This window comes from Ahaetulla prasina, chromosome 4 (assembly GCF_028640845.1).
Source record: "Ahaetulla prasina isolate Xishuangbanna chromosome 4, ASM2864084v1, whole genome shotgun sequence".
In the NCBI taxonomy this organism is placed as follows: domain Eukaryota; kingdom Metazoa; phylum Chordata; class Lepidosauria; order Squamata; family Colubridae; genus Ahaetulla; species Ahaetulla prasina.
In genome coordinates this window covers 77,794,653-77,811,196 of record NC_080542.1, presented here as the reverse complement: position 1 = coordinate 77,811,196, position 16,544 = coordinate 77,794,653, and the positions used below count along the sequence as shown (strand labels likewise).

General features: G+C 36.4%; 1 protein-coding gene and 1 long non-coding RNA gene across 6 annotated transcripts in view; one reads left to right on the top strand and one right to left on the bottom strand.

Moving 5' to 3' along the window:
• Positions 1-16,544, top strand: part of MLH1 (mutL homolog 1) — a 122,413-nt gene that overhangs the window by 15,926 nt on the left and 89,943 nt on the right. For all 5 annotated transcript variants that reach the window (XM_058179873.1, XM_058179876.1, XM_058179874.1 and 2 more), the window contains exons 6-7: positions 10,058-10,149; positions 11,106-11,148. In XM_058179873.1, the coding sequence (XP_058035856.1) occupies positions 10,058-10,149; positions 11,106-11,148 (135 nt within the window). The remainder of the gene's footprint in view (positions 1-10,057; positions 10,150-11,105; positions 11,149-16,544) is intronic.
• Positions 1-16,544, bottom strand: part of LOC131196715 (uncharacterized) — a 49,681-nt gene that overhangs the window by 27,375 nt on the left and 5,762 nt on the right. The gene's annotated exons all lie outside the window — the stretch shown is intronic.

Below are 16,544 nucleotides of genomic sequence, written 5' to 3'. Positions count from 1 at the left end.
TTAATACAAGAAAATGTGGAAGAAATAGAAGAGGCTAAGGTTTTATGGGGGATGAAGCTTCGTAGTCTCCTTTTTATTAAAATTTGGAAACTTTTGATTGTAAAAAGGAAAAACTTTAAGCTTTAAAATACAGAACGGGACTAAAATAGAGGAAACAGAATAAATGTGCCATCTGCTGGCAGAGAAAGTATTTAAGGAGAGAAAGGACTTCTGAATAGACATGATCTTGGATGTGGATTACATACAGCAAATGATTACAATAAATGAAACAACAATCTTCTGACACCTGCAACTTGTTTAGTCTGGAAGCCTGGAACAGAGAGTGGAAGAGCTATGACACTGCAAAATCAGCAGCTCTCTGGCTTTAGCAGATAATAAATAAGTAAGCAGGCTGCAACTGGAAACATTTTGAATTAAATATCTTTGGACTCCTCCCCACTTTCTTTGTTTTTTCCTGCTTCCATTTAAGACTTTTAAAACTTAGAAGTTGGGAAATTATAAAGACTTGCCAAATTGGGCTGGATTATACAATGTATAAATTACATTGATGGAATTAATTTTTGATATTATAATTGTAGAAGGAGAAGAAAAGAAGAAACTAAAATAGTTATACAAGAACTCTTGGGACACTGTGAAAGATTGCTGGGGACATGTGGGCCTAAGTGGATTACAAATAAACTTTGATAGCCTATTCACCAAAGAGGAAGAGAAGAAGGATTAAAGACAACTTGTGAGAGATATTTTGGTTTGCCTTATAAAATTTGTGAGATGGGACTTCCGCTGGCAACGCAGGCTTCGTGGACGTTCCTTTGGGATTGTCTGTCCTGGGTTTCGTCAAACCGTCCTGACAGCGTAAATGGGCTGTCAAACGGTTGGCATTCTCTCCCCCGGGAGAAGGGGGAGGGAAGAGTGGTCAGGTTTGGGTAGAGCTCCCTGGGAGCCCCTGGAATTTAACCAGGGGATCGAAGGGTGAGAGCTCCCCTTTAGCCTGACGAAGCTCTGTGCCCAGGGTGCTTCTGTTTATACAGAACGAGAAGCCGCGACCATCTCTATGCCAAGATTTATTTTTAAAGAGAACTCAACACAGACAGAACAAAGTAGGAGGACTAGCAAGAATTTGCAAGTAATAAATCTTAACTTCAGCTCTTAAATAGCTTTCCTTTGAACTAACTTTCAACTTGAGTGGATTTAAAATGGCGTTTGCAATATACAAAGGAAAGTGAAACTATAAAAGGACAAAGGAAGAGAAGAACATAACAAGCTACTTTTTAAATGGAATGAATAAGAACTGTTAATGATTTTTTTCTTTTTACCTTTTTCTTTATCACAATGTTTAAGAAGAAAAGTTTATTGAATTTTTTTCCCTCTTTTTGGTAGATTTTACAGTTTAAGAATGGCTCTTAAGCAAACAGAACTAACTACTAAAATCTTGGAAACTTCTTCACTTCAAATATGGATTTTTTTTTTTATAGGAACTTTTGGAGGCTTATCTTTTCTTAATAAGTTTTTAAACAAGAGATTTTACACCAATATATTAAAGATTGGAAATTCTTTATTGTTAGATGTTAAGCTGATTGGTGAGCAGATTGTGGAAAATGTGTAAGATAGAAGACAAGGGGAAGGAGAATGCTTAAGATGTGATTTTGATGGTATTTTTTTTTAATATATATATGTAGGGTTTAATTTTTACAACTGACTTCTTTTGGGTATAAGGTGTTACTATTTGATATATGTGAGGTATAAAGGAATGGGAAGATGGAATATTGTTTAACTTTTGGAGGACAGATAGAAAAATTTATGGATGTAATGTTGGTATTTGGTTAAATAGAATTTAATTGTTATAATTGATATATTTTGGATATAAGTTATAATTTTAATAATGTTATTTGACAGATGTAAGGTAAATTGAAGAAATATTAATATTAGCAATGTTATTTGATTTATGTAAGTGATATTAAAGATATGAGAAGATAGAATATTGTTTATTTTTGGAGATTGGATAAAAATTTAAGAATTTAAGCTGGAAATATGAATTATATTTGGGAGACTGTTTAAGGAAGAAAGGTATATTATAAAAGAATTTCTGATGAATACTGGAAGATGGAATATCGTCTTGGTCTTGATCGATGAAGATTGGATATTAAAAACTATAAGATTCTGAAGACTTCAGGAGTGGAATGGATTGATATATATTTGGTGTTAATTGGTGAAGATTGGATATTAAAAACTATGTATTTTATTGATGAACTGGAAATACTAATTTAATTGGAAGATTCTGAAGATTTTAGGAGTGGAATGGACTGATATATAATGGACTGGAAGAAGAATGTACTTTTTTGTTTCTGGAAGGGGAGTTGAGGTCTTAGAGTGACTATGGATTATGACTTATGTTGTATTTTAATTTATGATTGTTAATCTTATACCCTGTACTTTGTTCTGGGAAGTCTTGGGGGGTGGGAGGGGGGAAGGGGGGGGAGATGAAGGATCAACGTAAAGGAATGATTGAAGATATGTAATTAAGAAATAGAAATAATTTGAAATGAAATCGGGGCTGCTCAGCTGTCATTTCAGAAGGGAATGGAAAGGGAGAGGAGAGAGTGAAGGAAGAAAGTAGGTAGGAAAGAGAGAGGTAGAAAAGGGGGAAAGGAGAGGAAGAAGAAAGGGGAAAGAGAGGGTTAGAAAGGGTGGAAGAGAAGAGTAGGGAAGGAGGAGAGGATGTAGAAAAGCGAAGGAGAGGAAGGATGAAGAAAGTAGAAGAAAGTAGAGAAGGGAGGAGTAAAGGTTTGTTAAGGAAGGAAGTGGTAGCTGGGCAGGTCCGAATAAGTAACAAATGAAAGTTAATGACTAATGTTGAATAAGAGACTGTATATTGAATAGGTTGTTGGAAAATGGAAATAAAACTTTTTTACTAAAAAAAAATAAATTGTGAGAGACATATTTTGGACCCCATGGACTTTAGAAAACTAATTAGTATTCATATTTATTTTCTATTTCTACATAATTTCTACACAATAATGTTGTAAAAAAGAAAAAAGGGTGGAAAAAATAAACTTAAAAGTACTCTTGAACTGATAACATTATAGTCTATTTGAACAGAAGTGGAAATAAGATGAATAGGGGAATCTAGTAGTGAGAGTGTTACAAAAAGTTTATTGCAGTTGGGTGACAACTGGGAGGGAATAGTGTAATACTTGGAAGTGTGTTATTGTATATTCTATATGTTAATATTGAAAGATGAAGGAAACTACTCCCTGCTCAGCAACACCATCTGCTGCCCCAAGTCCGTCAAGCCAGAGACCCTTGGATAATTTTCTGGTGCAGGAAAGAAACACAATGCAGGCAGGAACAAAAACAATATTCCAATTAATACAGCAGTCAATGACCAAATAATATGAAAGAATACAAAAAATGGACGATAAAGTGGAAAATATCCAACAAATAATGATAAAGAATGAAGAAAGAATTAAAAAAGTAGAGGAAAAATCAGAACAAACCGAGAAAACAGTGTTGGAAATGGACCACAGATTAACTCAGGTGGATAAGAGCCTGGAAGCCTCTATAATATTGCTAGAGATGGAAAAAGCTAAATTCTTCCTAACATTTCAAAATATAAAAGAAGAGAAGGGGGAAGAACTGGATAAAATGGCAGACTTGTTAACTGAAGTCTTCGAAGTGAACAAACAGGAGGCATTATCAGAGATGGATGAAGCCTTTCGGATCCGTACAGGCTATGTAAGGAGGAATAGACTCCCCAGAGAAGTACACATTTGGTTCCTGAAAAAAATGACCAGAATGGAAATACTTCAAAAAGCTAGAGGAAAGCCAATGGTGTATAGAGAAAAAGAAATAACAATTCTAAAACAGATACCAAAAAGAGTACGAGACGTAAGAAGAGAATACCAATTTGTCGCAAGAAAATTGATTAAATATGACATACATTTTAGGTGGCTGATACCTGAAGGTCTATTGGTGATTTGGCATGAAGAAAGATATAGATTACACTCAATAGATAAGGCAATTGAATTTGATGAACAACACTTTGGAATGGAGGAAGAGGAGAGAGAAAATAGGTTATAATAGAAGAAGTATTGGTTGAAGAGGAACCATTACAGCTAAAAGGGAATGAAAGGGGACAAAAAGAAAGAGCAGAATGGGAAGAAGCTAGAGGAAAAGAAAAGAGAGAAATAAGAACCACTAGAACTGCTAGACTGATCTATAAGTAAAAAGATGGGAGAAGAAACTACTTTAATGTCAGTCAATGTTAATGGATTGAATTTGGAAATGAAAAGGAAATTTTTTTTCAATAAACTAAAAAAATTGAAAGCCACTATAAACTATTGGAAAACCCTAAGCTATACGCCTCATTGGCACAATAGAAAAAAAGAAGGGTTGCTCTCTATATCAAAGGATCCATAAAATCAAAACAAATTTATAAGGATGAAGAAGGAAAATTTTGATAGTGGAAATAATGATGAATTATAAACGGACATTATTAACAGTAATATAGGCACCAAATACTAACCGAGAAGCTTTTTATGAACAATTACAGAAAAAAATTACAGAAATAGAATATGATAAAATCTGTATTGTGGGAGACTTTAATTCAATTGTTGATGCAAAATTAGATTATAAAAGTAGCAAAACAAATCGAAAAGCTAGGAGAACCTTACTAAAGACCTTTTTTAAAATGAAAGAGGAACTAGGAATTAAAGATGCTTGGAGGGAATTACAACCAGAGAAAAAACAATATACTTCCTATTCAAATATGCATAAATCATGGTCGAGAATTTACATGACATCGATGTCACTGGAACTGCAAGAGAATATACAAGAAGTAGATGTGGAGTTAAATATCTGGGCAGACCATAATCCAATAAAAGTAAAACGGAAAGGTCAAACAAGGAAACCAAGACGGACATTAAAGTAGTCAGCATTGGAACAGTTTATAAAGAAAATGGAGAAGGAAATGAAGTTCTTTTTCAAAGAGAATAAAAATGGAGAAACGTCCCTACAAAATGTATGGGATACAGCTAAGGCATATTAGCATAGGGGATTAGTAATTTCCTATATAGGAAGGAAAACTAAAGAGAAGAAGAAAAGGCGAAAGGAATTAGAAGAAGAATATAAAAGACTGGAATTGGAATTATAGAGAGACCCACAAAAAAGAAATGGCAGAAACCGAATGGAACTAGTAAAACATGAATTAAATATTTTAGAAAAAGAAGAACTGGCACAAAAAATCAAAGCAGCTAAACAAAACTTATTTGAAAATGCAAATAAGCCGGGAGATGGTTGGCATTCAGACACATAAAAGAGAAAGAAAAGAAATTGATACAAAAGTTACAAGACGAGATGGGTACAATTCGGCACAAAAATGAAGACAAGAAAAAAATAATAAAAGAATTTTATGAAAAATTATATAGCAAAGAAAACATACCAGAAGATAAACCTACCCAAAGTGCCGGATGAAGTGAAAACAATGTTGAATGAAAGAATTACAATGATGGAGTTAATGGAAGCAATTAAGAGGCAAGAAAAAAAAAAGACACCAGGACTAGATGGCCTGTGTTGTGTCTTTGCCCCCCCCCCCCCCCGAACCTGGCCTCCTGGCAGAAAGTGATTCAGAGAGCGAGGGGGAAGAGCCGACAGGGCTTCCTTCTGCGGAGCCTCCTTCTCTGGCTCCGCTCCAAGTCTCAGAGGCAGGCCAGGTGGAGGAGATGACGAGGCCTCTGTCTCTTTCATTTCCTCCCTCTCAGGCCATGCCTCAAGACCCAGCTGCTGACAATCAGTCGTGGCTGGACTCCCGGTATCGCAGACAGGAGAGACGGCAACATCAAAAGAAAGTGGGGCAGGCCTAGAGAATGCTGAGTCATGGAGCCACATCCCACAGGATATAAAAGCAGGAGGGGCTGCCTATAATTCTTGTGACAAACAAACAATTGACTGTTGAAAACATTGGCTGTACTTTGGCTCCTGGACTCTGTTTCGTTTCCTTCTGAACTTTAGGATTGTTCCAGCTCAGACTGAAATCGCTCTGATAGATAAGAGGACTTGGCAAGAATAAATTGCTGGCAAATCTAGTCAGTTTGCGTTTCTAATTGATTGTGGTTGGGGGGACAGAACAGCCTACCGGCAGAATTTTATAAACACTTACAAGAGATCTTAGGTCCATCCATGCTTGAAATCCACAAGAAAGTATTGTCAGAAGCAAAGATCCCTAATACATGGACAGAAGCAATTATAACACTGATACCTAAAGAAGATTCCAATTTATTACAAATAAAAAATTACAGACCAATATCATTGTTAATGTAGATTACAAAATCTATGCTTCAGTAATTGCAGAAAGGCTGAAAAGATTTTTAAATGACTTCATACACACAGACCAGAATAACTTCCTACCTAAGAGGCAAATCAAAAATAATATGCTGATGATTCTGAATACACTGGAATATTATGAGACACATTCAGGAAAGCAAATGGCTATGATTTTCCTGGATGCACAGAAAACATTTGATAATTTAAGTTGGCAGTTTATGTTTGTGCAATTAAAATATATGGACTTTAGAGAGAAATTTACCAACGTGATTAAAATGCTATACCATAGACAAACCGCAAAGGTTATTATGAACGGTGACATGACAGAGAATTTCAACATAACAAAAGGCACATGGCAAGGTTGTCCCTTATCTTCACTGACTTTACTGACTTTAGAGCTATTAGCCAGAAATGTCAGACAAGATAATGAAATAAAAGGTATGAGAATTAAGAGGCCTTTGCTGATGATTTGGTGTTTATTTTAGAAGAACCACAGGAAACAGGATCTAAACTAATCACAAAGGTAGAAGAATATGGGGCAATTGCAGGTTTGAAAATAAATAAAGAAAAAACAAAAATATTGGTTAAAAACTTTACAGATTAACAAGAGAGAGCACTTACAAGAACAATGAAATGCAAATTGTAAAGAAAGTCAAATACCTAAGGGTTCAATTAACAGCAAGATATGCAACTTTCAAAGAAGATAATTATGACAAACTAAAAGCACAAATTAAAATGGATTTGGAAAATTGGCAAAGTCTACAATTGTCCCTATTAGGTAGAATAGCCACAATCAAGCTGAATATTCTGCTGAGGTTATTATACCTGCTTCAGATGATCCTAATAAAATTAGGGAAAAAATTTGTATGGCAAGAAAAAAAGGCAAGTATAAAAGTTAAAATGTTACAAGATCTTAAAATTAGAGGAGGTTTTGGTCTTCCAGATTGGGAACTATATTATCAAGCATCAGCACTCACATGGGTGAAAAAGTGGGTTAATCTGAGGAACATAAGGTTATTAATGTTGGAAGGTCATGATTTGCAATTGGGAAGGCATGCCTTCTTATCAGGGGTGAAATGCTCCCGGTTCGGAGTGGATCGCCTGATCTGGTAGTGATGGTGGTGGGTTGTTCGGAGAACCAGTAACAAAAATCCCTGTCCACCCCCACCCCCCCCGCCTACCCAGCTGAGCCATGCGATCATCAGAGGTTCTTTTTTTTTCTTTTAAAAGCATTTTTTCTTCAGCTAAAAAAATGCTTTTAAAAGTAAAAAAAAGCCTCTGATGATCACATGGCTCAGCTGGGTGCTAGCCAAAAAACGTGTGTGTCCGTGTCCCTGAAGCCTGCTAGCCAAACCAAAAAACGGGGGAGTCCATTTTTCCTCCCAGCAGGCTCCCCTGGAGCCTGCTGGGAGGAAAAATGGACTCCCCCTCTTCATTTTTTGGTTTGGCTAGCAGGCTTCAGATAGGCTGGGAGGAAAAACGGTGTGTGTGGGGGGGAGGGTTCGTTTTTGAGAGAGAGAGAGATAGGAGGGATGGAGGCAGGGAAGGAAGGAAGGAAGAGAGGAAGGAAGGAGTACAAACCTGGCACTAGACGTAGCTTCAGAGGATAATCCAGGACTGGAAGGGACTTGGCGGTCATCTAGTCCAACCCTGCTCCAGCAGGACATTGTTAGTGAGTTTCTGTCTTTTGATCCCCCAGTCCCATGGTTACATAGCCACGCCCACCCAGTCACGTGACTTCCACCAAGTCACGCCCACCAAGCCACGCTGACAGAACCAATAGCAAAAAAATTTAGATTTCATCCCTGCTTCTTATGGTACGAGAAGGGCAAGATACACAGATACTTCCAGAGCTATCACATTAGAAATGCATTAATGCTAGCATGGACCAAGATCAAAGAACAACACTACTTGAAAGTGCCAGTATGGTTATCTATAATGGAGGCATGGATATATCCTAATATCATAAATATGAATAAAATTATAAGATACAAGGACATATTAAATGAAAAGGGACAACTAAAAACAAAACGAATTAGAAAGGTTAGGGTTTGACCTATCATGGTGGCCACAGTTGCAGATACAATCAGGTATGAAAAAGATAGGCAGGAGTATGGGGTTTTATAACAAACCAAATGAGTTAGACCAGATTCTAATGGGAACAGATGAAAAATTGAATTACTAATTGGAGGAAGAACAAGTAAAAGAAACTATGATAATTTGGGCTAAGAATTTTGGCTATACAATAGATTTGGACAGGTGGCAGAAATTATGGGATAGAGATCATAAACTCACAATGTCAACAGTGTATAAAGAAAGCCTGTAAAATGTTTTATAGATGCCATTACTCACAAGTTTAGCGAATATGTATAACAATAAATCTGTTAAATGTTGGAAATGCAACCAAATACCAGGCTCATATTATCATATGTAGTGGACGTGTCCCAAACCCAAAAAAATACTGGAAGAAAATACGCATGTGCTGGAAATTATGACAAAAAAACCCCACATAGATTTGAAACCCGAGACATTCTTGTTGGGCATGCTTCCAGGAAACTATAATAAGGATAACACATATTTAATTTATATCCTAACAGCAGCCAGGATTGTATATGCACAATACTGGAAAAATTCAGAAACCCCTATAGATGATATAATAAAAAAAAAAAAATCTGAAACATGCAGAAATGGATAGTTTAATCCTAAAAATCAAAGGAAAAGAAGACTCGGAATATTTTATAACATGGGAACTATTCTATAAATGGTTGTGACAGATAAAGAGGTTAGAGGAGTGGATTTATATGAAATATGGACTACATGAGAAAGAAAAACTGATGAGTAAATATTTTGATGGTTATATAGTCGATACTATAATGGAAGATAGTATACTTTTCAATAACGATTGATATCACATATATGTTTATATATGATTAAAATTATGATGATGTTTGTATGTTAACACTTTGGACATCTGGAAAACACTGTTCAACATAGAAATGGAATGTGTGATATAAAACAATAAAAATATTTAACAAAAACAAAGTTGTAGAACTTTTCTGGAAAAAATCTTAGGAATATAACAATATTTGCTAGTAATTTTGAAGAAAGGTACATAGATACTAAAATATTTAAGCACTGAAACATATGAGATTATATAAGCATTGCAGCCAAAACTGAATATTTTCAGTTATGAATATTTATGCTAAATATTGAAAAGTAATAACTTAATCAAAAAGTGAGTAGAAAAACATTGTATAAATGTATTGTGATAGCTACTTTAATCCATTATTCTATATGAGAGGCAATGCTGAGTGTAATTTGGATTAAACTTCTCAAATATTATAGAAAAAAATCTGCTTTTTATTACACCATAACTAGAAGCTTTTTTCAATTAGGTTATATCATCTTATATTTATAGTATATTGCAATTCATATTTGTATTAATGTAGAAGTTTCATGTAAAAGCAGAAGCTGAATTTAAATACAGTGATATGCTGCTTCGTGACAGCATTCAAATAATATTTTTTGGACCTTGCAGGGATTCTGGGGTCCTAAAAAACATTAAGGCAAATAGAGAAGACAGAGCAGGATTAAGTGGAGCAAGACAAACTATGTGAACACCCTGTGTGCTTGCAGAATTTCCTTTTCTTGTGCTTTACAATAAAATAGTATTATAACCCTTACTTTGGTTTTGAATTTTTTGTTTCTTTGTATTAAACTCTGTTGTTTCTCTCCATAGGTTGAAGATCTATTTTACAATATAGCCACCAGGAGAAAAGCTTTTAAAAATTTGTGTGAAGAATATGCAAAAATACTTGATGTTGTCAGCAGGTGATCTACTTAAAAAGGAGGGTTGCTTTTTGTTAGATTGGAACATTTTTTTCCTTTTAGCTAAGAATTATATCTTAGATAAATTAAAAATCCATGCAGCAATAGAGATGACTTTATGATATATAGTTGGACCATAGGTTTGAGAAGATAATTTCATAATTATTGAGAAAAACTCAAGAACAATTGGTACAAATATTTGAAAGTAATAACACTAATAAAAAGTAGTAACACTAATTGGCCTAGTGAATTTCTTCTGTTCTTATGGCTGTAAAGCCAACAAAGACTGTGCCAAAAGAGAATAGAACATTTGTTCTGAGTCACAGTTGATTAGTTACTTCAGTAAACTAATGATTAATCAATAATTAGCCCTTAGGCCATATCAAACTGCAGCATTCCAAACAAATTATTACTAAAATCAGATAAAAACAATTTAAAATAGAATTGGATAAAATACAATTTAAAGTAAAATTGGAATAAAATACAGTTTTAAAATGAAATTGGACTAAAATACAATAATATATAGATAAAATATAAAATTATAGTTGATTACAAGACATTAAACATTCCTTAGAAAGTGCTTATTTAATTTTAGATCTTATCATTTAGCAACTCTTCCCTCCCCCACTAATATATAATAAAACTTAAACATGTGTCATAAAGTTATCATGTTAAAAAAATGGTTCCACTTCATGATTGTTGCTTTGCAGGCAGTGAAATCCAATATTTGATGCCATGATGCCTTCTTACTTTTACCATATATTACCAAACATGGGGAAAATATGTGGTATACAGTCCTATTCCATTCTGTGACAGCCATATATCTTCCATCCCCCTTTTATGGATTAGACCTTAATCAGTTTGATATATTAATATCAATACATGCTTCACTAATAGCTTTTTCAATGTCTGTTTGGCTATCTACATTTGTTTTTCTATTTATGTATTCCACAAACTAGGTATGCCATTCACAACTCTGGAATCAGTTTTTCTGTTAAAAAGGTAAAACATATTTTTTCTTCAATATTTCTAAAATAGTATTATATTTGAATGTTTAATAAAACATTTAAAAAACCTCTAGGGAGTAAATGTGCAGATCAAGTTCATTTACAAAAGTATAAGATATTATTTTTGATTTCAGAGTCTTTAAAATATGAACTTATTTATTTTAAGTAACATTGTTTATTAAGGTTCCTTAAATCTACAGTCTAAGAAACACCTATGTAGGAAGCAAATCTGAATACAAATAGATGATTTTAATAGTTTGCATGTGTACATATATGGATGTTCTTAGAGCTAATTCATTTTTGCATTCATAAAGTCCTTGCCAGCCAGTCAACTTCCTCCATATCTCTTGTACTAATGGAGTTATCTAATACGAGTGTTCCTTTAGCAAATGTTCAAAATTCCGGGCCTCCTTTTTTGCTGAACTGCATGAAGATGGCTTCAGCGACAAAAAAGGCCCAGAGGGCTGCACGCACCATTGTGGGCCTCCTTCTTCTCCGCTGAACTGCTTGAGGACAGCTTCAGCGACGAAGAAGGAGGTGCAGAGGCCACACACGCCATTTCGGGTCTCCTTTCCCGCCCCAAAAGTGCTTGAAGGCTTCGGCAATTAAAAAGGAGGGAGCAGGCAAAGAAACTGGTTGGAGAAGAAACAGATCTTCATCAGGTAAGTGACCTGGCTAGGCAGGATGGGGGGATGCCCAATTGTGGGAATCCCAGGGGAGGGAGAAAGGTATCTGTGGATCGGGGGAGACTTGGATGGTTTAAAGCAGGTAGCCTGTTCCATCACTAGCCCCCCCCCCCAATGGCCTTCCCCACTCCGAGATACCTCATGTGCACTTAACAAGCTGCGCACTCAATTAGCAAATGCATGGGCGAAAGGGAATGATCATGTTCAAGGTATAATAATAATAATAATAACAGAGTTGGAAGGTACCTTGGAGGTCTTCTAGTCCAATCCCCTGCCCAGGCAGGAAACCCTACACCATTTCAGACAAATGGTTATTATTTCAGACAAATGGTTATCCAACATTTTCTTAAAAAATTCCAGTGTTGGAGCATTTACAACTTCTGCAGGCAAGTTGTTCCACTGATTAATTGTTCTAACTGTCAGGAAATTTCTCCTTAGTTCTAAGTTGCATCTCTCCTTGATTAGTTTCCACCCATTGCTTCTTGTTCCACCCTCAGGTGCTTTGGAGAATAGTTTGACTTCCTCTTCTTTGTGGCAACCCCTGAGATATTGGAACACTGCTATCATGTCTCCCCTAATCCTTCTCCCCTAATCCTTCTTTTCATTAAACTAGGCATACCGAGTTCTTGCAACGGTACTTCATATGGTACGAGATTCACTCCCATGAATCCTCAGGTTATGAATGGAATGGGCAGGCTCCATTACATTCATAATTCTAGGACTACCTGTATTCATTGAAGCATACAGGGGTGCAGCTGTTTAATAGTTGGATTGGAAATTACCAGGTTAGAAAGGAAACTATTAAAAATACCAATTTCTAAGCTTTTACCACCAAAATAATTCAGAAAACTTCATTTTTCTTTATTATTGTTTTCTGACAAATTCATGTATTAAGAAGCAGACACAACACTGTTAAGTCTACAGTAGAAATGCTGTGGAACTGAGTAACTTTAGTTATATAAAGAATGGGGATTTCTGCAGGAATTGCATAGGTCAGGTACCATAACCAAATGTACACTGATCTATTGATTGGCTCTTTTCATTGGCCAGAGAAGAAACCTGCTGATACCTGTGACCAGATTGTTTAATGTTCTAATTAAAAGCAATTCAGATACCACTGAAATGAGATCCTGTGTAAAAAGTAATCCTTCATGGATTGCTGCCTTGTTGTGACGAAGAGGCTTGCTTAGTTCAATGAAGATATGAGCTATGCCGTGCAGGGCCACCCAAGGTGGACAGGTCATAGCAGAGACTGACAAAACGTGATCCACTGGAGAAAGAAATGGCAACCTACTCCAGTATCTTTGCCATGAAAAACCCATGGACAAAAAGGGGCAAAAAGCTCTGATAAAACGTGATCCATTGGAGAAGGAAATGGAAATCCAGTATCCTTGCCATCAAAACCCCATTGTCGTGTCCCACTCCTCCGCTGACGGCTGGGTCCGGGAAATCCGAATCAGGCGTGCCTCTGCAGCTCTGCCCAAAGTCCTAGCAAAGTCCTCAGAGCAGGCAGGAGACCAGTAAGTGACTTCAGCAAGATAAGTTTGACTTTTGCCTGACTCAGAGACTGCCAGAAAGTAGATCCTTTATATAGGCCATGGGGTGTGGCTCCATGACTCAGCACTCATTAAGGCCTGCCCCTCCCTTCCCTCTGTAGCCTCCGCCTCTCCAATCTTCTGATGCGAGGGTCACACCAATCAGCTGTTGGTAATAAACCCTCCTCAGGCTCACCTGCTGTGGAGGAGGGGGAGGGGTCTAGCTGCTCCGTTTGCCTGGGCATGGAGTCAGGGCTGGGGCAGGGAGATTCTCCTTCTGCAGGTTGTGTGGGCATGGAGCCAGGACTGGGACCGGGAGGCATACATTCCTCAGTGTGCGGGAGCAGGTAAGAAGGCCCCGGCTGCTCTGAGGGCGGGCAAGACACAACACCCATGGACAGCATCAAAAGGCAAAAAGATATGATGCTGGAAGGTGAGATTGTCAGGTCGGAAGGTGTCCAACATGCAACACCAGAAAGAGTGAAGCAACTGGGCCAAAGCCGAAAGGATGCTTAGCTGGTGGTGAAAGGAAAGTCCATTGCTGTAAAGATCTATACTCCATAGGAACCTGGAATGTAAGCTCTATGAATCAAGGCAAGCTGGTCATGGTCAAAAAGATGACAAGACTGATTATCGACATCTTAGAATCAGCAAACTAAAATGGACAGGAATGGGTGAATTTAATTCAGATGACCATCAGGTATACTACTGCGGGCAAGAATCTCTCAGAAGAAGTGGAGTTGCCTTCATAGTCAATAAAATGAAAAGCAATACTGGAATACAATCTCCAAAATGACAGAATGATCTCAGTTTGAATCCAAGGCAAACTATTCAATATCACAGTAGTCCAAGTCTGTGCCCCAACTGCTGAAGAGAATGAAATTGTCCGGCTCTATGAAGCCCTACAGCATCTTATAGAATTAGCACCAAAAATGATGTCCTTATCATCCTGGGGGATTGGAATGCTAAAGTAGGAAGCCAAAAGATAACCGGAATAACAGGCAAGTTTGGCCTTGGAGTACAAAATGAATCAGGGCATAGGCTGATAGAATTTTGTCAAGAGAATAAGATGATCATAGCAAACACTCTGTTCCAACAACCCAAGAGACGACTCTACACATGGACATCACCAGATGGTCAACACAGAAATCAGATTGACTATGTGCTCTGCAGCCAAAGATGGAGACACTCTATACAGTCAGTATATGATTTGGGAATTTGGAGGATTTGGGAAACTAAAGGGGAAGGCTTTATTCTTCGGACGAGACACTAGCGTCCTGGAGGAAAAAAGCTGAACCCCTTAAATCCGGCAGGAAAATATCTGTCTTTAAGGCAGATTGAGAGCAATGGCGGTCGCATAGCGTGGAAGTGAAAAAGGGATCTCAGCATCGGCGGTTGTGAAGGATTGGAGAAAGTAAAAGTGAAAACTTCTTCAAAGTAGTCACGAATGAAAGAGTCGCAGAGGCTAAAGAGAGCGTGGCTGAGAAGGAGAGCACTTAACAGGAGACGACCGAATGAAGGTAACAGAGTAACAGAAGGTACGGAAGGAGCAATCAACAAAGAAGATACAGAGTAACAAACTATAATAATCGGACTTGAGTTAAAGTTCTAATTGCATTATGAGAAAGAAGAATAGCGAAGATATAGTATATGGTGGATTTAAACTTTAAGGAGTTTTCATACTTAGATAAGTGGACTTGGTGGCTTTGGTGGATTTAGTGAAACTAAGAGGGGACACTTTGGAAAGAGATTAATAGTAGATACGTGGACAACTGGATTTATAACTATTAAGAAGAAGACAGAGTGGACTGGAATAAAGAAGTTAAAAAGATAAAGAAGAAATAAATACAAAATACAAAAAGAGAGACTGGGAGGACGTAGAGACTGTGCACTGGATTTGAAAGTGACTAAGCCCGAATGGACGATCTGTTGCAATAGGAAGTGGAAAGAAAAAGAAGAAAAAAATAAAAAAAAAACTTCTTTAAAAGAAGGAAAAGTCCAGCTGGAATTCATTATAGTTAATATATATTATTGATAAAATTATTTATTTGAGACGGGGGGGGGGAAATACTTGGTTTGTTGATAACGCTTGAAAAAAGAGAGGTTATAAAAATATACAATTAAGAACAACTTAATTTTAAAGAACTGTTTGGATAAGTGCTGAAAGGATTAAAGGGGAGGATATATTTTGATTATTTTTTAAGAAGTTTTTATTTTTTTCACAACAAAAAAAATCTCATCAAACAATTACAATGTGCTGAAGGGGTGTTTACATATCTTCTTGTGCAATCTCAAACATCTCTTTCATACATATATCTTATATTGTCTTTTCTAACATATCTTTCCTTCTAGCCAGTGATAAAATAAATCCCATATTTTATAATATTGCTTATCTTCTTGTTCTCTAATTTCAAATGTCAATTTACTCATCTCTGCACATTCTATCATCTTCCTAATTATTTTGTCTTGCAAAGGTAACTTCTCATTTTTCCAATTTTTAGCAAACACAAATCCTGGCTGCTGTAATAATACTAACAATCAGATATTTTACATCTCTAGTATATATCTCAGGTATAATTCCCAACAGAAAGACTTCTGGCTTGAAATCTAGGTGTTTTTTAATAATTTTCTCCAACCACCTATGTATTTCAGTCCAATATCTTTTCGCTTCAACACATGTCCACCACATATGATCCAGGTATCTGATGACACTTCCAGTATTTTTCAGATTTATCCTTGAACATTCTGGCAATTCTTGGGGGTAGATGCCACCTGTAAAACATCTTATACAAATTCTCTTTATATGCTGTAGTCATTGTCATTTTATAATTATACATCCATAATTTCTGCCAGGCCTCTAGATCTATCCCATGACCAAAATTCTTCCCCCAAGCAATCTCTTTTACTTGTTCTTCCCCCAATTTTACCTCTAATAAATATCCATACAATTTCCTAATCAAATTGTCATCCGAACCTGTTAAAATCTTATCAAAACTAGTTATATTATTATAAAAGCCTTCTGTTTTAGCATCTTTATCATATCTGGATTGTATTTGCAAATAAGAAAACCAATTCATTGTTATGCCATTTGCCTCTAGTTCTAATTTGGATTTTAACTCACCCTTTTCATTCAACAATTCACTGTACCTACCAATATGTTCCTTTCTAAA